Source organism: Pipistrellus hanaki, assembly GCF_964339955.1.
Source record: "Pipistrellus hanaki genome assembly, chromosome: 2".
Classification (NCBI taxonomy): Eukaryota; Metazoa; Chordata; class Mammalia; order Chiroptera; family Vespertilionidae; genus Pipistrellus; species Pipistrellus hanaki.
This window is the reverse complement of record NC_140504.1, coordinates 183,891,936-183,918,259: the sequence shown is the minus strand read 5'-3', so window position 1 is coordinate 183,918,259 and position 26,324 is coordinate 183,891,936. Positions and strand designations below refer to the sequence as shown.

Here is a 26,324-nt window from a genome sequence, read left to right as displayed (position 1 = left end):
TCTTGTGGCTGTGGTTACCGCCATCTTTGAAGGTGTGGCAGTCAATTAGCATGTTCCCTCCTTATTGGCTGTGGGTGCCGCCATCTTTGTGAGGGCTCAACAGTCAATTAGCATACTTCCTCTTTAACAGGTGGGATGGCTACTCCTCCCTAAAAATTGCACAGTAATCTACAGTATTTTCCCATTTTGCAGATGAAGAAACTAAGGTTTAGCAAGTAAGTGGTAGGGAGCCAGAACTCCAAAGGATTTCAGGATTGGACCAAGCCAGACAAGGGACCCACCTTGGAATAACACCTGAAGACTACAGGAATGGTTAGGGTATAAAAATTTATTACACATACAGAATACGACCACTAATGAATGCAGACAGGCTAGGACATATGGTGGTGTCAGAGGGAGGACAGCTAGCTCTTTGGGAAGTGAGCAGGTGTGGATGGCTCAGAGCTTCATGCCACGCTGACTAGTCAGTCAGATGGAAGAGCACGTGCCAAACAGCAGGGTGTCAGGGTGTCAGGCGACCGCTCTGTGCGCCCACTGCCTTCCCCGTCGGACCTGTGGCTCCGCAGGATGCCACCCCCAGAGGGAGACAGTGAAGCACAGGGGCTTCCCCAGGTGGCCCAGGCTTGTCTCGGAAGTCACAGCAACACCATTTTAAGCAATATGTTTAATTGGGTGATTTCCACAAACTACACGAAGCCTCTAACCGGACAATTCAGTGGAGTAAAAACATTAAGTTCCAGGTGGAGAAGGCAGCCCCTGGTGGCACCTTCCAATCTCGGTTGGCCTAGGGGTAAGGGGTGAGGAAGGTTTCTTTTTAAACCAAGCCCCTCATTTCAATGTACAAAAGAATTACTCTGATTGATATTAAATTGTATTGAAAACAAAATGGCCTAAAAAGCAAATACTATTCTATGTTGGGGTGGAAGTGGGAGGAAAGAATGAGTCCTTCAAAGCAGGAGGGGAGACAGTTGGGCAAAGGTTCCGTGGCTGTGACCCCAGGCAGTCACTCTCGCTGCTCCATTTTTACTTTTGGTGGTCTCAGGAAGGTCCGATTTTTCTTCTCTTTCTTCCCCTTTGTATTTGCTTGGAAGTTCCGCCAGCTGTCCACACGACCATCTCGACTTTCCTAAGCACAAAAGTGGTTGGAGGTAAGGAAACTAGTCAGTAAGAGGAAGGGCCTGACCTGCTCTGCCACTGCCCTATACCCTAGCCCAGCCACCTGGACAAGCCACTGCCCCGGAAGTGTCACACCACCCCCCGAAGGCAGGATGAGGCAGCGCAGGCTGGAAGTGGAAAGCAAAGAGAGCACTACTCATACCAACAACGAGGCCACCATTTGTGGGGACCTCCGGGCTAGACAGTTAGCATATGCTATTTCTAATCCTCACAGAAAGCTGACTGATCTGTGCAGAGTGCCACTAGCACATCACAAACGACAACACCAGGCTCAGAGAAGTCCAAGCCACATGGCTGGCCAGTATAATGCAGCCACTCTTTTCTCTGAACCTGTCCTACTCCCCACCAAAACTTGGATGGAGGCTCAAAGCCAGCACCAGTGGACTGAGAGGGCCACTGGGACTTCTTCCTCCGTGTCTTCTCTACTTGTGCATGCAGTGGTACAAAGTCACCAACTCTGGTTAGCCGCCCCTACCCTGAGACCTCAATGTTACAGAAGACCAAGTGCTGTTAATTCCGATAACTGGCTGTGCACCTGAAGGATGAGTGTCAAAGAGGAGTCTAGCTCAGAAGCCGTAAGTCTCTATAAATAAAATAAAATTTTTAAGCTGTTTTAAGAGTCTCTAGGCAGGACATCAGATCCATAAGAACCTGTTTCTACTAAAAGACCGCTAAGTCAGACACCTCTCCATGTCTGCCCCTAAATTAAATGGGCAGGCCATTTTTCTTGAGCCTACCTGGCAGCGTGTGCCTACCACACTCTCTGAAACACCATTCTGGGACCCTCACTGCCCTGGCCAAGGCTACAGAGCTCACAGGAGGCTGAGGCAGGACAACTCCCTCTTCCCTGGCTGCCGGCCCCGTCAATGCTGGGAATGCCCCAGAAACCAAGTTTCTTTGCTGGGAAGTTTCTTACTCTGGAATGAGAATCCCTGACCACCTTGAAATTTACCTCAAAGTTTTTCTGCCACTCCCTTTCACGTTTGGCTTTTTCTTGAGCTTCAATTTCTTCTTCCCTTTGTCGCTTCCTGTGAGGAAAGCCAGACTGTAGTATTTATACGATACTTAAGTATGCTAACTATACAAGTTAAAGCATCTCCCCACAGAAGCAAACATATAATGTAAATCGATATCCTAGGATTCTACAAAAATAGCTGTCTTGTCCTAGCCAGTTTGGCTCAGTGGTCAGAAGGTCAGCCGAGGACTGAAGGGTCCTGGTTCAATTCAGGTTAAGGGCATATACCTGGGTTGCAGGCTCAATCCCCATGCAAGAGGCAGCCAATAGATGTGTCTTTTTCACATGAATATTTCTCTCTCTCTGAGATGCAACCAATAGATGTGTCTCTCTCATTTCAGTATTTCACAGCACCCTTGATTATAAACTCCCTGTGGACAGGTCTATTCAGTATTTCCCAAAGTCAGAATTTCTTACCCTTGTGATTCAAAACATTGGCTGTTTCAGGGAACTATTTTAGATAATCATTTAAATGACATTATTCCTTCTTTAGGAAAATCCCCAAAGAGCAATGTTAGATAATCTAGGTATTTAAATATGATTTAAGTGAATATAATGATATATACCTTTCATGCATCTTTTTGGCTTCTCTCTCCTTCCTTTTAATTTCCAGCTCAGCAAAGAGTTTCATGGTCTGTTTGTATACTGCTTGCTTGAACTACAAGAAAGTTAAGAATCAAAGAAAATTAAATTAAATTATTTTACCAACTACTTGAATCAAGTTCTTTCAGATGGAGCCCAAGACACAAGCAGACTAGATCTCAGCAAGGAAAAGGATCTTCAAAGAGAACCACTTAATGATGCTCTCAAGAAATAACACTTCCACCTCTGAGATACTTCCACCACTTTCACCATCAGATGACATATAGGAAAATTGCTCTAGTAAAAAGCACTACCTACTCATCACAACCATTTGAGATTTTGGAGGACCCTTTCTGCCAAAGACCTTCCATAATTAACTTCCTTTTCTTTTTCTTTTCACAAAAATGTTATAATTACTCTGTGCTAGGCAACAGACTAGACACTAGAGATATGAAGCTGTTATCAAGCAGGCCAGTCTTAGGGGTCTATTACTGTGGCAGGGCTAGAGTTGCCATCCTCACCCACCTCATTAGCTCCTCTCCCTCCATCTAAAATCCCTTACCTTAAGGCACACGGCACCCAACATAAAAGCCTGTGTGCCTAGGCTTCCTAGTAGCAGAGTGAAGGCCGAGTAACTTAAGTTTTAGCCCACAGGATAATAGGAAAGGTGACGTAGCCACTTCCTGGATGTTCTTAGAAAGAGCAGGCTTATCCCTTCTTGCCTCTTTCCTCTACTCTGAACTCTGAGGACAGGGCAACATCCTTGTTGGAAGGGTCAGAAAGAGTTAACATATTAAATAGAAAACAGAACTCTGGCCAAAACCTGTTTGGCTCAGTGGATAGAGGTCAGCCTGCGGACTAAAGGGTCCCAGGTTCGATTCCGGCCAAGGGCATGTACCTTGGTTGCGGGCACATCCCCAGTAGGAAGTGTGCAAGAGGCAGCTGATCGATGTTTCTCTCTCATCGATGTTTCTAACTCTCTATCCCTCTTCCTTCCTCTCTGTAAAAAAAATCAATAAAATACATTAAAAAAAAAAAAAAAAAAAGAGCCGAAACCGGTTTGGCTCAGTGGATAAAAGCATCAGCCTGTGGACTGAAGGGTCCCGGTTCGATTCTGGTCAAGGGCATGTACCTTGGTTGCGGGCACATCCCGGTGGGGGGTGTGCAAGAGGCAACTGATCGATGATTCTCTCTCATCGATGTTTCTACCTCTCTCTCCCTCTCTCTTTCTCTCTGTGAAAAATCAATAAAATATATTTAAAAAAAAAAAAAAAAGGAAAGGAAAGAAAGAAAAGAAAAGAAAACAGAACTCTGCCTGGCGGGTCGGATGTAGTCTCAGTGGTTGAGCATCAACCTATGAACCAGGAGGTCATGGTTCAATTCTGATCAGGGCACATGCCCAGGTTGAGGGCAGCCACTCAATGACACTTTCATTATTAATGTTTTTCAATCTCCCTCTCCCTTCCTCTCTGAAGTCAATAAAAATATTTTTTCTTTAAAAAGGAAAGAAAACAGCCGAAGCCAGTTTGGCTCAGTGGTAGAGCGTCGGTCTGCGGACTGAAAGGTTCCAGGTTCGATTCCGGTCAAGGGCATGTGCATTGGTTGCGGGCACATCCCCGATAGGGGGATGCAAGAGACAGCTGGTCGATGTTTCTCTCTCATCGATGTTTCTAGCTCTCTATCTCTCTCCCTTCCTCTCTGTAAAAAAATCAATAAAATATATTTAAAAAGGAAAGAAAACAGAACTCTATCTCTGAAACTTTCACCCCAAATATGAAGTATTTCAAGTATACAAAGAAAGTTAGAAAATAAGTCATCATGCAGATTTCATAGAGCCTATATCCTAAAATCAGAGACACTGGAACAAAGAGTGCCATGTGAAGAGAAAAGAAAGTAAAAGAGCCCAAAAATTTCTTGCTTCTTATAATATTGTTACTGTCCACAATGAAAGCAATGCTGACAACTTCAATCTCTAATAAAGACAAACATCAAAGGAGTAAAAGAGTCTGTCATGAATATTTTAATATCTTTAAAAGCTCTAAACTCTCCTGGGTGAACAGTTACTGGTGATTGTCAATATTTTATATTTTTCTGCTTTTTCCAAATTCGCTATCATTAGCAATTGTTCCTTTATAATCAGAAAAAAAGACAACTAAAATAAAGTTAGGGTGCTTGCCTGACTGGTGTGGCTCAGTAGTTGAGCACTGACCCAGGAACCAAGAGGTTGTTACCAGTTTGATCCCTGGTAAGGGCACATGGGGGCTCGATCGCCAGTAGGGGGCATGCAAGAGGCAGCCTCGATCAATGATGTTTCTATCTCTTTATTCCTCTCCCTTCCTCTTTCTAAAAATCAATAAAAACCTTTTTTTTTTTTTTTTTTTAATTAGGGTTCTTGCCAAATCCGGTTTGGCTCAGTGGATAGAGCATCAGCCTGTGGACTGAAAGGTCCCGGGTTCGATTTCGGTCAAGAGTTACTTGTAGCCTGGCTGACATGGCTCAGTTGATTGGAGGGTCATCCTGTACACCAAAAGGTGGCAGGTTCAATTCTCAGTCAGGGCACATAGCAGGTTTCGAGTTGGATCCCCAGTTGCGGGAGGCAACTAATAGATGTTTCTCTCTCACTCTGATGTTTCTCTCTCTTTCCCACCCTCTCTCTAAAATCAATCAACACATAAATAAATAAAAATAAGAGTCATGCCGAAACTGGTTGGCTCAGTGGATAGAGCGTCGGCCTGTGGACTGAAAGGTCCCGGGTTTGATTCCGGTCAAGGGCATGTACCTTGGTTGCGGGCACATCCCCAGTGGGGAGTGTGCAGGAGGCGGCTGATGGATGTTTCTCTCTCATCGATGTTTCTAACTCTCTATCCCTCTCCCTTCCTCTCTAAAAAATCAATAAAATATATTTAAAAATAAAATAAAATAAGAGTCATCTCTGATTTTTCTCAAAGCTATCTATGCCAGTTGCAATTAATACTATACTTGTGACTTAAATATCACAGAAATTCATAAATGTGGTTATAAAAGTGTTTGTTGTTTCTTTTAAAACTAAGTATAATGCTTTATAAAAATTCAATAAACATAAGACCCTAAAAATAACTGCTACTGAATGAGGTATAGGTGAGACATTTGGAAAAGATTAGGAATAAAATCATAAATATCTAGGACTTTGCTCTTGGTATTTTTCATAAGTACCTACATTTTTAAAGTACTTCAAAAGAAATTAAAAGTACTAAAAACTACGGATAATGCTTCATGTGTGTGTTTCATAAAATAAAGTCAACTACAAACTCCAATGCATACTCAAAGAAAAAGGCCATGGGCCTATGTCAAAAAGAGGTGAATTTTTAAAGGGTGCATAAATGTACATTTAATATGCTGAGTTAAAATAAATGTTTATAGCATGTGTGCATCGTTCTTTAGGCTTCCCTCTCTAACGCACCAGTGAGCCCAGACACACCAGAAAAGGTGGCTTTTTCTTTATTTAACTCACCAGCTCTGGATCATCCTCCTCTACATTTGTAGGTTTTCCTTCCTTCTTTAATTGCTTTTTTCGCTCTTTCACCTAAAAAAAAAAATGTTTTTTTTCATCAAAAAAATGAGCACTCTTAATTTAAGAATATCCATGAGCCTGCACACATGATAGGTGTACTTTTCTATATGCACAGGAAGTTTCCATTGAAAAATGAAGAGCCTCCCTCCAAAACAGCAATGCAAAGGAGGAGAACTAGGAACAAGGTCCAACCTCCTGGAAGGATGAAATGGGGCAGTGAGGGAGCTGTCCCCAACTCATCAAATCCTAGGCCAGATCCAATAAACTCAACACATGACCCATTTATCTTTCAGTTTGTGGTTATGTATTTAGTAAAGAAAACATAGTTGTCAAGTTTTAGAAGCAGCTACAGAATTAATATTGGCGAGGGGGTGGGTTTTTTGTTGGTTTTTTTTTTGGCATTTCTACAACTGCATTCTTTTATTTTCACTGTGAAACCCCATAATTTTCACATCATGTTAATTGGTGTTTTTACCACTTTGGCAACTATTGAGATAAAAAAAAAAATCAAATATACTCATCCATACAAGAATGGCATTACTCCATTAAGCACTCACTCAGTGCTGTACACCAGCACAAAGCAGAGCTTTCCAAGCTCAGACAGGCCCCACTGCCACCTTGTGGTCAGAAAGACTGAGGAGGGCTCCTTTACAAGCAAAATTCAGATGAAAGGTGACTACTATAATGGTTCAAGCACAAATTTTCAGGTACTTTTCTGATATTTTCAGAATTGGGCCTACACGTTCCATTTCCAAGACATGACCAGCAGGATGTAATTATGGTCGTCCATCTCCTTTTTACTCCTTTTCCTGATCTAAACTTGGAGTCATTATTATTATTGGTTATGACGTTGTCTTAGCTTCCAACGCTCTTCAAAGAAAACATCCATATTCACTCCCGACTGAAATAGCCCTTATAAATGGTCTCAAGATTCTTGACCTGCAAGTAAAATATTAAACAAAGACCTTTCTTACCTCAAGCAGGCCACCTGACCATCTCCTGCCTCAGATGTCAGTAATAACAGAAGAGTAACACCAGCTCTAACTAAATTTATTTCAATTGAGTCCTTCCCTGTTAACACAAACAGGTAGCTCCTCCTCTTTAAAAAATTTACTCATATCCCCTTGCCAGCCTACCTCAAGCCCATGTTCCAACCCCTTCACAGGGACAAGGACAAAAATCAAGGTTCAAGTGTGACCATGGCTGCTCCACTTCTCCCCTCTCAAACGGAGTAATGTGACATGTAAAGAGAGGACAAAAAAGCCCTCTCTCAACACAGGACTGGTAAGGAAGGAGGTCGGAGCAGTGTCCTAACCACTCTTCATCCTGAGGTCCGGGGTGAATTAATAGTTTTAGGCACACAATACTCACGACCACCACAGCAAAGGGGTGGAGACCACATATGCAATCACAGTTTCCACAGTAGGCACTGCTATGTTAACATCAGCCCTCCTACAAGATGCCCACGGCTTGCTAGTACTTCCTGTAAACACAGCGGCTCTATAAATACTTACAGTGTGTTCCACGTATTCTTTTCCTGCCTGAATTACATCCAGGGCCCTCTTCTTTTGTTCCTGATCCAGTAGCAACTTGTAAGCTTTGTCCACAGCTAATGCAAAACATTGAAATTAACTGTTTCTGCAAACACCCTCTGCAAGTCTGAACTATACTCAGGCAGTGTAAACGGACTTGTGCCATCTAAAAGCATTCCCTACTTCGTTAAATTATTTACTGTTGTTAAACTAATTTTAAAACATATAACTAGAGCAATGACTTTCCTTGAGAGCCTTGGAAAAAATTAAATACACACTCAAGGCTAAACACACCACATCCAGGTTTAATTCAGTGATAAAACATTGCCAATTCTTTCTTATGTTCAGAGAAAAAAGGATCCTATACAGTAACAGTCTTTGTTGGCACAAAGAAGCTTTAACAAAGCAAAGTTAAGGTTTATTTCTTAAACAGCGCCATTTTGCTTTGGAATGACAACTGTTCTTCTACTGAAAACCAGCTTCTTCATGACCGGAAGACAAAACTATTATATTCTTTTCTTGATCCAGGACAAGAAACAGTTCATCCCTAACATTTGACTATATTATTCAAAAGCAGGTAAATTTACAAATACCTTCAAAAGCCTTTTGTGCTCTGTCAGCATCATCTTGATTTTTGTCAGGATGCACCAAAATGGATAACTATAAGGGAAAAGGAACATTTACTCTTTGCCTGCATTCTTTAAACCAAAAGCTCTAAGGTACTATGGCAAAAAAGACTGTTAGCCAGGAGCATTTTTAAAAATATTTTTAGCCCTAACTGGTTTGGCTCAGTGGCTAGAGCATCGGCCTGCAGACTAAAGGGTCCCAGGTTCGATTCCGGTCAAGGGCATGTACCCTGGTTGCAGGCACATCCCCAGGAGGGAGTGTGCAGGAGGCAGCTGATCAATGTTTCTAACTCTCTATCCCTCTCTATAAAAATAATAAAATATATTTTAATATATATTTTTTTTAATTGATTTCAGAGAGGAAGAGAGAGGGAGAGAGAGAAGTAACAATGCTGAGAGGGAATAACTGATTGGCTGCCTCCTGCAGGCCCTCTCTGGTATCAAGCCCACAACCTGGCATGTGCCCTGATTGGGAATTGAAAGGTGACCTCCTGGTTCATGGGTCAATGCTCAACCACTGAGCATACCAGTCAGGCCAGAAGTATTTCTTTTTAAATTAATATCATAAAAGGCCCAGAAATACTGATCTTTAATAAAATTCAAGCACCAAAAGGTAAATGCATAACTGGGAAACATTTAGGGTTTTAATCACCATGTTGAGAATAAATGTAAGCCTAGTATTATGAAGATGTTGTGATCATTGGGGGGAGGAGAGACACTGAAAACGACCAAGTTCCTGTTAGGTTCCTTATTCTGAGAACTACGAAGAAAACAGGGATGGGACATCATCTCTTTCCTAAAAGAACTTCGAACATAAAACTGTGGTTCTCAGCTCTGGCTGTGCTCCAATCCTGTGAAGTTTTCAAAAAATACAGATGTCTATTTTCCATCCTCAGAGCTTCTGAATGAGTCTCTAGCATCTGTACTTGTTAAACCTGTACTAGGATGGGTATCAAATAATAGTAAGGAACTGGTGTTAATTTTGTTAGATGTGACAAGTAGTTATGCAAAAAAAAAAAATTGTCCTTTTTTATTTAAGGAGATTCATGTTGGAGTATCAGGTGTCTGTAATTTACTTGCCAAAAATTAAGGCAAAAATATATGTAAAATGAAGCAAACTGTTGCAAATAGATGGTGAGTATATGGGTGTTCACTGCTTTATCTTTATAACTTAAAAAATTTTATGTCAAAATAAAAAATAAAAAAAAATCTCCACAGCTGATTCTTTTAGACATCCATGGTTAAGAACCCCTGACCTCCTGCCACTGACAGACAGAAACCAACTAGCTGGAACAGAGGGGCTGTGTTGAGGAATGACAGCAAGTGGGAATGTAATGCTAAATCCTATATTACTACAGAGAGAATCCCGGGGTCTGATTCCAACTTCAATCACGTACTAGCTGTAAGACCTTAAGCAACTCACTTAACCTATCTGCCTCATCTTCCACCTATTATTAGGTGCTTATATTTCATTGTGTTGTTTTAAGGTTGAAAGGAAATAATGCAAGTAAATAACTTAGCATACTGTCTAACCCACACTGACAACAGTTACCATATACATATTCTAGTGCTTTACTGTATTATTTCACCTAATCCTCACTAACAACTCCACGAGGTAGACATCACTATTATGTGCATTTCACAATTAAGGCTAACAGGCACAGAAAGGTTGAAAGTAACTTACTTGCCCAGTTCAAACTTGAAATTTCAGAAAAAGAAAAAAACTGAATACGTGTAAGTGTAGAGAACTCGGGAAGAAAAAAAACTATAAAATTATAAAATGGGAAATGACTGAGTAGGCAAAGATAAAAAACATCTTAGCTTAATAGCAGATCATAAGATGATTATGAGTCAGCAATGAGAGGGGCAATTACTGTATTCAAGAAGCAAGCATGCCCCAGCCAGTTTTTCTCAGTGGTGAGAGCATCAGGCTACGGACCAAAGAGTTCGATTCCTGGTCAAGGGCACCTCGCTGCAGACTCAATCCCCAGCCCAGGTCAGGGTGCATGAAAGAGGCAACCGATCAGTGTGACTCTTTCACATCAATGTTTCTGTTTTTCTCTCTTTCTCTCTCCCCTTCCTCCTTCCCTTCCACTCTCTCTAAAATTAATGGAAAGCCCTAACCAGTTTGACTCAGTGGACAGAGCGTCAGCTCGCAGACTGAAAGGTCCTGGGTTCAATTCCAGTCAAGGGCACATACCTCAGTTGCAGGCTCGGTCCCAGCCCATTGGGGTGTGTGCCAGAGGCAACTATCGATGAGTCTCTCTCACACTGATGTTTCTTTCTCTGTGTCTCTACCCTTCCCTTCCACTCTAAAAATCAATGGAAAAAGTATCCTCAGGTGAGGAGTAACAACAACAAAAAATCAATGGAAAAAATATCTTCGGATGAGCATTAAAAGAAAAAAAGAAGCAAGCATAACACTGGGTATTAAAAAGAATGTCATACAGGAGCTAAGAATAATATTCAGCACTGGTCAAACCCTTTTAAATATGTAGTGCAGCGGTTTTCAACCTTTTTCATCTTGTGGCACACAAACTAATTACTAAAATTCTGCAACACACCAAAAAAATATATTTTTTGTCAAAATGACAAAAAAATAGGTATAATTGAATTTTTTTTAATTAACATCTTAGGTTTTTTAAATATTTTTTATTGATTTTAGAGAGAAAGAAGATGGGAGAGGGACAGAGAGAGAAATATCAATGAGAGAGAAACATTGATCAGCTGCCTCCTACACACCCCCTAATAGAGACGGGGCCCAAAATCCAGGTATGTGCCCTGACCAGGAAATGTGCCAGCAACCTCTTGCATGGGACAATGTTCAACCAACTGAGCCACACTGGCCAGGTGCAATAAAAATTTTGATTCAGCCTGGACCGGTTTGGCTCAATGGATAGAGCGTCGGCTTGGGGACTGGGGGGTCCCGGGTTCGATTCTGGTCAAGGGCATGTACCTTGGTTGCGGGCATATCCCCAGTGGGGGGTGTGCGGGAGGCAGCTGACCAATGACTCTCTCTCATTGATGTTTCTAACTCTCTATCTCTCTCCCTTCCTCTCTGTATAAAAATCAATAAAATATATTTTTTTAAAAAAAATTTAAAAAAAAAATTTTGATTCATTCACACGAAACTGCTATTGTTGTGTTGGCTGCTGCCATTTTTTTAATTTGATAATCTAAGGGAAAAGAGGTCAGTGCCCATGACTAAATAGTCAGGTATTGCATGTTTTTCAAAATTCTTGTGGCACACTGGTTGAAAATTGTAGTCCATAAGAAAAATCAAGACATTGGGGAAAGTTAAAAAAAACATGAAATACATAGAAAACCCAATTTGTAAAAACATTATCGGGAGTGTGATTATTCAATTCACAGAAGGAAAGGCTGGGGTCTTACTCAACTCTCAAAACTACTTTGTAGCTCAAGTCATTAAACACTAGAGGCCCAGGGCACAAAATCTGTGCTGGGGGAGGGTGTCTCCTCAGCCTGGCCTGCACCCGCTCGCAGCCCGGGAGCCCTGGGAGGATGTCCGACTGCGGGCTTAGGACCATCTCCGCCTGAACCGCACTCACACACCATCACTGCTGCCAGGGGGGGCAGGCTCCCACCGCGGCCGCGTGCTGGCCTGCATGAGCACAGCTTCTGGCTGAGCGCACTGACCACCAGGGGGCAGGCTCCTGCGTTATCACTATGATCAGTGCACATCATAGTGACCAGTCCGTCAGCCAATCGGTTGATTTGCGTATTAGTCTTTTATTATATAGGATTAGAATGAACAAGAATCAGACATTGTGGACCTTCTTTTCTAGAGAATTTCTACAAAGCATTCCTTATATCTCCTGGATAGTCATCTAAATTTACAAAAGCATATTACCAAGGAATAGGGTCTTAAAAAAAATAAAGGACTGTTACAAATCATTTAACATGTTCTCTCCTAGAAGCCAGGGGACTTAGTAAGTATGACTCTATGTAAGCACTACAATTCCACTTGTCCTTCTCCCTTTTAAATAAGGGCTAGACAGATTCTATTTGGATATAAAATTCATTCCATTCAGAGGTAAGCTATGACCATCAAATTACTTAAGATTTTATGTCATTATAAGGTTTTTATCTAAGAGTTACACAGTTTTAAGTTAAAAAAAAAAAAAAAAAAAAAAAAAAGTTAAATGTTGGCCCAAAAGTCATAATAGCAAATTTTTATATTTTTTTTATTTTTTTTTTTTTTACAGAGAGGAAGGTGGAGGGATAGAGAGCCAGAAGCATCAATGAAACACATCAATCAGCTGCCTCCTACACACATCCTACTAGGGATGTGCACACAACCAAGGTACATGCCCTTGACTGGAATTGAACCTGGGATCTTTCAGTTCCCAGGCCAACGGTCTATCCACTGAGTCAAAACAGTTAGGGCTGTAATAGCAAATATTAAGAAAACCATATGCTTACATTTTCAAAATGTTCAAACTCCTTCCATTACAGAGAAATAGTACCATACCTGCCGAAACCTCTTTTTTATTTCTTCATCTGTCACTTCAGGGTCTATCTGAAGAACCTGAAAGAATCAAAATCAACACTGTAAAAAAAATTAAGACTTCATAAATTTAAGAGATGCCCAATAATTATACATATTCTAATCAACTTCTAGAATAGTACTCAGCCCTAGCCAGTTTGGCTCAGTGGAGAGAACATAGCCTGTGGACCAAAGGGTCCCAACTTCAATACCAGTCAAGGGCATATGCCTGGGTTGCAGGCTAGATCCCCAGTAGGGGGCATGCAGAAGGCAGCCAATCAATGATTCTCTCTCATTATTGATGTTTCTATCTTTCTCTCCCTCTCCCTTCCTCTCTGAAATCAATAAAAAAAAAAAATAGAGAATAGCCGAAACCGGTTTAGCTCAGTGGATAGAGCATCAGCCTGCGGACTGGAAGGTCCCTGGTTCGATTCCGGTCAAGGGCATGTACCTTGGTTGCGGGCACATCCCCAGTAGGGGGTGTGCAAGAGGCAGCTGATCGATGATTCTCTTTCATCATCGATGTTTCTAACTCTCTATCCCTCTCTCTTTCTCTCTGTAAAAAATCAATAAAATATATTTTAAAAAAAAAGAGAATAGCCTAAACCGGTTTGGCTCAGTGGATAGAGTATCAGCCTGCGGACTAAAAGGTCCCAGGTTCGATTCCGGTCAAAGGGCATGTACATTGGTTGCGGGCACATCCCCAGTAGAGGGCGTACAGGAGGCAGCTGGTCGATGTTTCTCTCTCATTGACATTTCTAGCTCTCTATCCATCTCCCTTCTCTCTGTGGAAAATCAATAAAATATATATATTTTTTTAAACATTGAGAATAGTACTCAACATTCTAGAACTGTGCCTGATGCCCAGTTCTAAAAATGCTCAAGAAATATTAATGAGCAAATCGGTAACAATAACAGCTATGCTGTTTTAGGTTCTCAATACAGTAGTTACTTTCACTCCATCAGAAAAATAACTTACCTTATACCCAGAGACATATTTCCAAACTGTAAGAAAGTGTTGTTATTCCTCCTTCATTCATTAATAAAAGTACCCACCTCCCACCCCCTACTTACCTTTGCAAATGTGGAGAAAGCATAGAACTTAAAAGGGGGAAAGATGGCTGGCTGATTTTCACCTCAACTGAGAAGTGCCCCCTTGGTTCCACTTTCTATCTATAATTGACACGGCCTGATAGTTCTCCACCCGGAGGACGTCGCGAACACTGTGGAACCTGGCATCAGTGCCTGGGCCTCCCTGCAGGAAAGTCTGATTCCAAATGGCAGAAATATCTGTTTTGGGTTTTTTTAGCAATACTGTTTTAAAAGATAAATTTAACTATTCCTCTTTAAGCCTGGGTACCCTTGGTGTTGACATTCCTCATCAAAGATTCTAATCCGCCGAAACCGGTTTGGCTCAGTGGTAGAGCATCGGTCTGCGGACTGAAAGGTCCCAGGTTCGATTCCGGTCAGGGGCATATGCATTGGTTGCGGGCACATCCCTGGTGGAAGGTGTGCAGGAGGCAGCTGGTCGATGTTTCTCTCTCATAGACGTTTCTAGCTCTCTATCTCTCACCCTTCCTCTCTGTAAAAAATCAATAAAATATATTAAAAAAAAAAAAAGAAGATTCTAATCCCATTAATACAAATACATACATTCATTCAAATATTTTATGCAGTAGTTACTACCTGCTGAATATGCTGCTCTGTACTAGAAATGCACAGATAAACAGGCAAGAGAACGTGTGTGTGTGTGTTTATAAAGAACTTTACTTTTTTTTTTTTTTTAAGTTTTTTTTGTTTTGTTTTGTTTTGTTTTTAGAAAGAGAGAAGAGAGGGAGAAAGATAATCATCAAGTAAGGATCAGTTATTAAGGGGGGTAGGAGAGGGGGGAAAAATAAATCTTAATATGAAAAATACCTACCGCCCTGGCTGGTTGCTCAGTGGTTAGATCATTGGCCTGGTGACCAAAGGGTCACAGGTTCAATTCAGATCAAGGGCACATACATGGGTTGCACATTCAATTCCAGCTGCCCCCCTCCTTGGTCAGGGTGCATGGGGAGGCAACCAATTGATGTGTCTCTCTCATCAATGTTTCTCTCTCTCTCTTCCTCTCTCTTTCTCTCTCTCTCCCCTTCTCCTTCATTCTTTCCATTCTCTCTAGAAATCAATGGGAAAAAATATCCTTAGGTGAAAATTAGCAAAAAAATAAAAATACATACAAGAGAAATTAAAAGTGAAAAGTAATCTGCTAAGCTTAGTCAGATGCTTAAAGGGTCTTAGGAAAACCTGGCAAGTAACGTAAAGATGCACAGCAAGCTTTCAAAGCATTCGAACAGCCCACCTATAGAAGAATTATTGGTATGCAATGAAGCTGAATCAACCATAACATTCAATAGACTTTTTAAGAGATGTTCTTATTAATTTGAGAGAAGAAGGGATAGAAAGAGACACATCTATGTGAGAGAGAGAGAAATCGGTTGCCTCCCACACACACCCTGACTGGGGATTGAACCCTAAGCCTGGGTATGTGTCTTGTCTGGGAACCAGCAACTTTTCAATGCATGGGAAGATGCTCAACTAACTGAGCTACCCCAGGCAGGGCTCAACAGACTTTTGAAGGTTATGACAAGAGCATGCCCATTCTCAAATGCAAGGAATACAACTAGAGGTGAAGGAGAAAGAACTTTAAAACAGAATTTCCAAGAGTCAGTGTGCCCCTTCATACCTTTCCAAGGGAGAAAGGAATTGGGAAAAACTCAGAGAAAGAATGCAGCCATATAAGATGTACAGATAAAGAGAGGAAACTGTATGTACACAAATATTCAGAGAACTTTACCTTTCCTTGGTTCTGTGGAAAAGGAATGCAGAGCAAACCAAAGTCCAACAAACCCCATTAGGTGTCCAAATGAACGAGAAAGGATGGTAAACTTCCCACCTCCATGGGTGCACACACACACCCGCACACAGCCTCCAGTAAACTACCCAAGGACTAATCATGCCAAACGTAATTCATAAACTGGTTCCTAAGGTTTTTTTTTTAAGCCATAATTTACACTTTTTTGGATAATTGGGACTATTTGCAAGTGGACTCTAGGCTGGATTATATTATTGAAATAATGTTGCTTTTCCCAGATGTGGTCATGTTTGTGGTTATGTGGAAATGTGCCCTTGTTTTGAAAAGAAGATGCTCAAGTATTTAGGCATAAAGAGTCACAATGTCTACAGCTTACTTTTAGATGATTCAGCAAAAAAGAAGGCATGTATACTTACATAAATACAAACACACAAAAAAAGGTATTTTTCCAAGCTATATCACGTGTGCACTGATTACCAGCAACCAATTAGCTTTGCCTTCAAAGCTAATCCAACTCCCTTCCTATCTTTAAGAGTTGTAGGTAGCCATGAAACATAGTGAAGAAAATGACCCAAATCTCTTTGAAGTCAGATTTATACATTCAATATAAACTTGTAGGGCTGCTAGATACTGCGCTCACAGACTATTTTCATGGAATTTAAGGTCTAGCAGGGTGGGGGGATATCGACAAATAATAAGTAACTCTTACAGAAATGATAAATGCCGGGAGTGTTTGAGATCTTGTTCCCCAGCATGTGATCCGTTTGGCTCGAATAAATTCTTATAAAATTTCAAAAACAAACAAATAAACAAAAATGGTAAGTGCCACATTACCAATATGGCTCTAAGGAAGCACACAGGATGTTCAGATTCTTGGAAGATTTTTCTGAACTGTTATGTCTCAGGCTTTGGGAATACTGCAATGAAAAACCCACAGTCTTGGAACACAAAGAGTAAATTAACCATCACACAGCAACAAAAACGCTTGACTGTGGCAGTTACATAACTTTCCAAACTCAAATAAACTGTAATAGTCTCCTTCTTTGGGGCCTTTGACTTAACAGAGGAATCCAGCCTAAACATCACACCTGAATTCTCTGACATGTTAAATACCTTTTTTCTCAAGGTGCTGAACAAGATAAACAGAAAATAAAATATGTTCAGGGCATATGCCCAGATTGTAGGTGTGTTCTCCCATCGGGGTACGTGCGGGAGGCAGCAGGTCAATGTTTCTCTTTCACATCGAAGCTTCTCTCTCGCTTGCTCCCTCTCCCTTCCTCTCTCTGAAATCACTAAAGCTTTTTTCTTTTTTTTAAAGGAACATGAAAAGGGTAGGACTGAGCAGGAGCACAGGTCCACTGGAGCTTATGGAAGGAAGTGGGAGAGAGCTCTTTACCTGAGAATAATTATAGAATGCGTAAGAAAGATGACTGCATAATGGCTGAAGGTTTGAAATGTATTCAAATCCAGAGCTGTGGAGATGACAGTGAGGGAAAAATTGCTCCCAAGAAAAGGATCCCTGTAATAAGACTCTTAATTCCCAGATAATTTCTGCCTTTTCTACCTGCTGCTCAGTAAGGTGGTTATAGAAAGACTATTCACATTTCAACTGATAGCTGAGACGACAGTTACTACTGCATTATTTCTTCTTACTAGAAAAAGACCAGTCTGCTTACGTCTATAGAAAAATCTGATTCGTTTAGATCAGGGGTGGGAAAACTTTTTCCTACCAAAGGCTATTTGGATATTTATAACATCATTCACTTAACATAATTAATTTACTTAATGTAAATTTGTTACTATGAAAAAAGCTCCTAGATATTGAATTAATGACATACATCTTGCTTGAATCCGAGATTTTTCCCAGAGTAAATGAGAGGGCAAGAGTGGTGGCTTCCCAGCAGGTGTGTGGCCTCTTTCCACATAAACCCCCCACCCGCACCTCCCTGCATCCCAGCTTCTTCATCAGCCCACTACCAACTGGGGTTCCAGCCCATAAACCGGAACCGAACCAGGGCCCTTCAGTCCGAGGGCAGATGCTCTATCCAGTGAGCCAAACCAGATAGGGACAAATCTTGATTTTAAATACCATTCTTGACTGAAATGAACCAGAGCTCCTCTGTGAAATAGTTAAATCCAGGCTAGGTCAGGAAAAGTATAAGAGTGCCTAGTAATCCAAGAATGATGAAAAATATTAAAAAGACAGGAGCTCACTTAAAAGGTAACCTACTAGCCAAATTTGGGATAATTTGAGCATCAAAATAAATACCTAAATATAACCCAGTAACTAATATAAAAAAATCCCAAGTTCATACTGACAAATAAATTAATAAATTGAAACTTTGATTAAGGACAAGATATTTATACAGTCTCAAAATACTGCCCCATAAAATACTTATTAATTACAGAAAAGAAAAAAAAAAGTAACTTCATGAAAAAAAACTAGTGGGCAACTCTTTTTTTTTTTTTTAATTGATTTGAGAGATTTATTATTCCACTTATTTATGCATTCATTGGTTGTTTCTTGTTATGTGCCCTGACAGGGGATTGAACCCACCCCTTGGCATATCAGAACGACACTAACCAACTGAGCTCCCTGGCCAGGGCTATCAGGCAGCTTTTTTTTGGTTAATCCTCACGGGAGGATATTTTTTTCCCATTGCTTTTCAGAGAAAGTGGAAGGGAGAGAGGGGGAGAGGCAGGGGAAGGAGGGAAGAGGGAGGAAAGGAAGCAGGGAGAGAGAGAGTTAAGAGACACACATCTACTGGTTGCCTCCCACACACAACTGAAACCCTTTGACAGGGAATCAAACCCATGATCCTTTGGTGCATGGGCCAATGCAGTAACCCACTTAGGGCAAGTAGGCAACTCTTCAAGTGATCAAGTTAACATGGATAATAAGGGGCCGAAACCGGTTTGGCTCAGTGGATAGAGCATTGGCCTGTGGACTGAAGGGTCCGGGATCAATGCCGGTCAAGGGCATGTACCTTGGTTGCAGGCACATCCCCAGTAGGGTGTGTGCAGGAGGCAGCTGTTCGATGACTCTCTTCATCAATGTTTCTAACTTTTCTCTACTTTCCTCTCTGTAAAAAAATCAATAAAATATATATTTTTTAAAATGGATAATAATGGGATAAATCAAAATCATGTACCAATTTTTAAAAATGTTTTTATTAATTTTAGTGAGAGAGGAAGGGAGGAGAGATAGAAAGATCAATGGGAGAGAATCAACATCGATCAGCTGCCTCCTGCACATCCCCAATGAGGATCCGGCCTGTAACCTGGACCTGACCAGAAATTGAACCTGCAACCTCTTGGTGCATGGCTGACGTTCAAACACTATGTCACACCAGCCAGGCAATCATGCACCACTTTATAAGTTGCAAAGACATGAATGCAGTATCACTTCTGTGATATTCCTGCCAACATTGCATAAACCCATCTAACATGAAGAATTATCAGATAAACTCAAGCTGAGAGACTTGCTACAAAATAACTGGCCTGTAATCTTCAGAAATGTCAAGGTCACAAAAGTCAAGGAAAGACTAACTGCTCCAGACTGAAGCCTAAAGAGACATGACAACTAGATGTAATAGGAGATTCTTAACTGGATCCTTTTGTTGTTAAGGTCATTACTGATACAATGAACAAATTTTAATGGGATCTGTGGACTTAAGATGGTTATACTGTGGTTCAGTAGAAAATGTTATTTGTAGGAAGAGCATAAAATATTCCAGGATGCTAGGAAAATGTATTGACAACTAAGTTTCAAACAGTTCAAGAAAATCTTCATAGTATACTTGCAATCTTTTTGCAAATCTGAGATTATTTTAAAATATTTTTTTGTTGTCTTTTAACTTTATTAGCATTTAAGAATGGGGAGGAAAAGGTGGCAGGGAACAAAGACTTGGGGAGCAAGTGGGAGGCACCATGTCACTCAGAACACATGGTCCTTACCTATCTTCCAGGTGGAGGATCTGAGGGGAGGAAAAAGATGGTAACTCAGGGAGAAACTCTGGGGCCAATGACAGGAGGAAGCAGGTGGCACTGCTCCCACAAAGGGGTCAACTTCTACACCTAAGTAGCTGTGGCCTCAGGGAGAGGAACCACCTGGGGACTGTGCTAAGACACGGCTGGGCAGGGCTGTGCAGAGCAGTCAGCCAGAATCGGTCAGTCAGTCAGTATCCATGCCTCTCCCTCACTAATCCCCAGAGGCCTCAGACAGGGACCATTCCAGTCAGTGGCTCCTGCCTTTGAAAACCAGAAATAATGCCCTGGCCAGTGCGGCTCAGTTAGCTGAGCATCATGCCATCCACTGGGAGATCACTGGTTCCATTCCCATCCCATCATGCCATGCACTGAGAGATCACCGGTTCCATTCCCATCCCATCATGCCATGCACTGGGAGATCACCGGTTCCATTCCCATCCCATCATGCCATGCACTGGGAGATCACCGGTTCCATTCCCATCCCATCATGCCATGCACTGGGAGATCACTGGTTCCATTCCCATCCCATCATGCCATGCACTGGGAGATCACTGGTTCCATTCCCATCCCATCATGCCATGCACTGGGAGATCACTGGTTCCATTCCCATCCCATCATGCCATGCACTGGGAGATCACTGGTTCCATTCCCATCCCATCATGCCATGCACTGGGAGATCACTGGTTCCATTCCCATTCCATCATGCCATGCACTGGGAGATCACTGGTTCCATTCCCATCCCATCATGCCATGCACTGGGAGATCACTGGTTCCATTCCCATCCAGCACACGGCTGGGGTGCAGGCTCCACTCCTAGTAGGGACATGAGGGAGGCAGCCAACTGATATTTCTCTCTCCCTATCCCTTCCTCTCTAGAAATAAAGACGTGTTTAAAAAGAAAGAAACTACGAATTAAAAAAAAAAAAAAAAACAGAAACAATGGATGAACCTTGAAAAAGTATAAGTAAACTAAGAACCTTGAAAAAGTATAAGTGAACTAAGCCAGACATAAAGAACAAATGTATGATTCCACTTATATGAGGCACCTAGAAGAGGCAAATTCATAGACAGAAAGGAAAACAGTTACCAAGGAACTGGGGGTTGGAGGAATGAGAAGTTCTTGTTTAATGGGCTTGGGATTCCTATTTAAAACCATGAAAAAGTTCTAGAAATGGATGGTGGGATAGTAGCCCATGCACACTAAACATACTTAATGCACTGAACTCTATACCTACAACTGGTTACAATGGCTACTCTTATATTATGTATCTTTCACCACAATAAAGAGTTTTTTATAAATGCTCCATAAGTGTTACTTTTATGTTAACAATATTCAGTTTATAAGTGTGAATAATTAGAAGCTAATTTAAAAATCTTACAATAAAAGAATTGTTTAAATAGAGATTTTTAACATGTTGCAAAACTTATTTTATGTAACAACACATTTAAAATAGTGTAAAGCAATAAATAAGTAGCATGAAGTATCTATATGATCCTCCTTATTTTTAAACTAGAGGCTTGGTGCATGAAAATTGTGCACAGGGCCGAAACCGGTTTGGCTCAGTGGATAGAGCGTTGGCCTGCAGACTGAAAGGTCCCAGGTTCAATTCCGGTCAAAGGCATGTACATTGGTTGTGGGCACATCCCCAGTAGGGGGTGTGCAAGAGGCAGCTGATCAATGATTCTCTCTCATCAATGTTTCTAACTCTCTATTCTTCTCCCTTCCTCTCTGTAAAAAAATGAATAAAATATATTTAAAAAAAAAAAAAAAAAGAAAGAAAGAAAGAAAAAGAAAAGAAAATAGTGCACAGGGGGCAGGGCAGGGGAGGGGGCCCTCGGCCCAGCCTGTGACCTCTAGCACTCTGGGACCCCTCGGGGGATAGCCAGCAGGCAGACACCCCTCTCACAGTCCCGGACCTCTCGCTCCTTACCGCCCACTTGCTCACTGCTCAGCTGCTCTTTAGCGCTGCTGCACCCGCCAGCCATGAGCCGGGCTTCTGACTGAGCTGTGCTCCCCCTGTGGGAGCACACTGACCACCAGGGGGCAGCTCCTTATTTGAGCATCTGCCCCCTGGTGGTCAGTGCACATCATAGCACCGGTTGTTCTGGTCATTCCACCATAATGGTTACTTAGGCTTTCGTTATATGGATAAAACTATTAAAACGTTTGAATATAAACAGTAAAGAGTAGCTAAAATTTCTCTTAGGGAGAATTATACATGAATGTTTATCCTTGCTTTCTTTATATTTCAAATTTTAATAAGAAATATTATAAATATTATAAAACTAAGGAAACCCAAAAACTGTATCTCCTTGCAATCATTTTTTAGTTGTTGGGATTTTTAATTTTTTTTTTAATTGTGTTGAAACAGAAAATTTTAACAAGCAAATTAAACCGAAGATCCTAAATTTATCAAAGCTAGCTATCCCTTTACATCTAAAAATAAACCCATATATATTTGGGTTGCTTAACGATGATGGAGAATATCTGATAGGGCAAAGACTATCTCATTTTCCTTAACAGGCTACCTCTCAGGTTCTGCTCACAATAAAACCATCAAGTTCAATTCCAACTATAACACAAGTTAGTAGTGTGTTCTGATGTAAGTCTGCTGCAACTATGCAAAGCTCCCGTCATGACACCACAGCTACACCAGACAACTCACCTCAAATGGGTTCAAATTGAAGTAGGAGGAACCAGGACGGGTCAATCTTTCAATCTGATTTTTGGATGTTAGAACTGAATCTCTTTTCTCTATCTGTTTCAGCTAAAATAAAAGCGATAAGAACTTCATTAGTATAGGTCAAAAATAAAGTCTGAATTGTCACCATAAGTTATTTTACTAACCACTGTGAGGAATAATTACTCAGCTACCATCTGCTGAATTTTAATACTATGAAAACTACACATATTTATTCCTCTCAACAATCCTACACAGTAAATACTATCATCCCCATTCTACAGATAAGAAAACTGAGACTTAGAGAAATTAACTGAGTTCTTCCCAATTACCCAACTTATAAGAATTTTAATCTTAACAGTTTGATTCCAGTGCAGCCATTCAGAGTTTCAAAGTCATATCCAACACCTTCAGTTACCACTCTGATGATAGATGTACTCAAGTGTGTTCATACTTAACATAAAAAAAAACAAAAAAAAACACAAGTACACGGAAATATATATTAAAGGCAGCATTAAAAAAGTTATGTGGGAGAGAGCAAATAACTCTGCCTACCTAACTCTAACAGAGTTAGAAAAATTCCTGGCCCGAAGACAATTCGAAGAACAGGCACCAGCTAGTCCTGGAAAAACACCCTTGGTGCCACGATCAGAATTGGAATGCTGGTTGAAATGAATGCCTGGTATATTATTTACCATCTTTATTCCTCTCATCAAATAAGCTTAGGAAGAATTTCAACAACATAAAAAGCCATTCCTTCTCAGCATCTTCCCTCTTTATTCTCTCTTTTTTTTTTTTAAATAAATCTTTATTGTTCAGATTATTACAATTGTTTCTCCTTCCTCTTCACTCTCTTGAAAAGAGCATGCCCCTTCCCCACCCCTCACCTTCTTTCTCAGGCTTATTTTTCCTCATAGCACTTACATCACTACCTGACGTTATACTGTCTACTGTTTATCCTTCTCTATAGAAGGCAAGCTCTATGAAATGAACACAGGCTTTTTCTCTCTGCTGTTCGTGACCCTATCTGCAGCGCATAAACAGCACACTAGTACAGGTCAGACACCGAATGGCGACTGAAGAGTCCTCCTTGCCCTGTTCTCTCTCATCGAATTCAAACAAACCAGATCTGCTTTTTGCTTTTTTCTTTTCAAACTACGAGTTGGTAAGTGAAACAAGTTCCTTTATAATTGCTGAACACTTTCACGTGAATCAGGCATTTCAAAAGGACAGGCTATATAAAGGATGTGCTAATTTCCCTTTTTAAATGTAATTCTTGGGAGAAACTACTACTGAACACACTGTTACAAAACAGCGAAGATGAAAGGTGAAGGCGACACGGTAGCTCACAGCCTGGTGAGGTGCAACTCCTCCAATCCATGCCAACCTCAGGAGCTCCATCTTCGGCCTTAAGCCTTAGAGGGAAGCTGCTGCTTATGAAACTCCTTCTTACACAATTTAGGTACTCCCTTCACCCTCATGAAAACTCGTCTTAACATTAATTCGTTTTACAGACGTGGCAACGAGATCTGCAAAATCACTGCCTTGAGAGAATTCAGTAACTGCCATGCACGAATCCAATCCGAGGTCCTCCGGCTCCAAGGGGTATGCTTTTCCTTCATGTGTTCATCCATGAACTTGCTCAGCCACCATTTACTGAATAGCTACATGCAGTGGGTGCTGGAAAGGCGACAGTAAACGAAGCTCGGATGGAACGGACCCGGGTCCTCAGAGGATACAAGCTGCTACAAATGGTTTCCTCTCCCCAAACCTCAGGCTTGTCATCTGTGAAATGGAGGTGCCCACCTGGTGTGACGCACGGCGCCTGGCCCTCGCGAAGGGCATGAATAACCGCTAACACAGCTCATGACAGCGGACTAGGGAGAGAGTGCGGACGTTTCAAAATAAAAACGGGGGCCAGGACGGCGAAGTCGCCCCCAGGAAGGCCAGCCCCAGCTCCGCGGGCCTGGGAGCTCTACACGCGTCCAGATGCTTCGTTGGCCAGAATCGCCATCTGCCCGCAGAAGTCGGACCCCGACCCCTTTTCCATGGCCCAGGGGGTCCCCCCGCAGCTACCAGGGAGAGACGCACACATACACACACACCCCTAACCCCGCGCCGCCCCGGAGGCCAAACAGAAGGAGCCGCTCAACGGTCCAGGCCAGGAGGGCCGCTGCCTTCGCCGGGGGGAGAGCAGGCCCAGGAGGGGCCGCCCGGGCGCCATTACTCATCCCGCGTGGTTCACCTCGCTGTAGAAGGTCATAAACGCCTCCTCCGTGATGCCTCCGCCGCCCGAGGCCCCGCTTTCCCCAGAAGCCGCCATCTTCCCCGGCCCAGGCACCACGTGACTCTTCTGCGCAGGCGCCGCGCCCCGTGATGCTTCGGGCCGCCTCCAGCCTCGCCTCCCGCCTTAAGGGGCTGGGAGCCGGCGCCGCCAACGGAAGACTTTTTTTTTTTAAGTTAAGGTGAAACACACATGACATACTCTTAACCGTTTTATTTATTTTTTTAAATATATTGTATTGATTTTTTTTTTTACAGAGAGGAAGAGGAAGGGAGAGGGATAGAGAGTTAAAAACATGGATGAGAGAGAAACATCCATCAGCTACCTCCTGCACACCCCCTCCTGGGGATGTGCCTGCAACCAAGGTACATGCCCTTGACCGGAATCGAACCTGGGACCCTTCAGTCCGCAGGCCAAAGCTCTATCTACTGAGCCAAACAGGTTTCAGCTAACCGTTTTTGTTTTTTTGTTTTTTTATAAAGACAGGTACTGTATCTTTTTTTTTTTTTTTTTAATATATTTTACTGATTTTTTTTCAGGGAGGAAGGGAGCGAGATAGAGAGAACCATCGATGAGAGAGAAACATCGATCAGCTGGATGTGCCCGCAGCCAAGGTACATGCCCTTGACCGGAATCGAACCTGGGACCTTTTCAGTCCTCAGGCTAACGCTCTATCCGCTGAGACAAATTGGTTTCAGCAACTCATTGGCCTTTAGTACATTCACAGTATTGTGGAACCACCACCTCTATCTAGTTCCACAGCTTCATCACCCCAAAAGGGCATCTGGCACCAATTAAGCCATTTCTTTCATTCCCCTTACTTCCCAAACCCGGACAACCATTCTATGTCCTGTCTCTATAGATTTTACATGTTCTGGACATTTCATATGAATGCAGCCATGCAATATGAGACCTATTGTGTCTGCCTTCTTTCAACTTAGCAAGTTTTTAAGGTTCATCTAAGGTATTGCATGTATCGTTATTTCATTACTTTTTGTGGTTAAATAATATTACACTGTTCTTTTATTCACTCATTGATGTACATTTGGGTTGTTTCCATCTTTTGGTCCATAGTACCGCTATGCGCCTGAAATTACATGTATTTGTTCAAGTACCAATTTTCTACTGGGGGGGCTATCGGGGGAGATTTATATACCAAATACCTAAAGTGAAATTGCTGAGTCATATGGGAATTCTATATTTAATTTTTGAGCAACTGCCAAGTTGTTTTCCACAGCAGCCTAAACATTTTATATTCCCACCAGCAATGTTGAAATTTTACAATTTCTCCTTTTTTTTTTTTTTTTTATCACAGTCATCCTAATGCCTAGATGGATCTTTTACACAAACTCTGTAAGACCCTCCACTGGATGCCCAGCCTAGGAGATAATCAAGAAATAACAGTATGAGAAGTAGAAACAGAGTTTCTGAAAGTGGAATGGTACTTAAAGATCATCTAGAAACACACCAAATTATTATCACCAGGTAGGAATTATAAATGATTATTGTTTCTACCTGCTTTGTCTT

The 26,324-nt window shown here is 41.7% G+C and overlaps 1 protein-coding gene and 1 pseudogene across 2 annotated transcripts in view; one reads left to right on the top strand and one right to left on the bottom strand.

Moving 5' to 3' along the window:
* LOC311618008 (large ribosomal subunit protein uL22-like) overlaps positions 1–26,324 on the top strand; it is a 133,360-nt pseudogene that overhangs the window by 16,554 nt on the left and 90,482 nt on the right. The gene's annotated exons all lie outside the window — the stretch shown is intronic.
* Positions 314–24,886, bottom strand: DNAJC8 (DnaJ heat shock protein family (Hsp40) member C8). Its single transcript, XM_084875140.1, has 9 exons — positions 24,759–24,886; positions 22,499–22,600; positions 12,974–13,030; positions 8,449–8,515; positions 7,838–7,932; positions 6,264–6,335; positions 2,758–2,849; positions 2,129–2,204; positions 314–1,126 (listed from the first exon to the last, which is right to left on the bottom strand). Exons 1-9 carry the CDS (start codon positions 24,834–24,836, stop codon positions 1,004–1,006), a joined length of 762 nt encoding a protein of 253 aa, XP_084731266.1. The 5' UTR covers positions 24,837–24,886; the 3' UTR covers positions 314–1,003.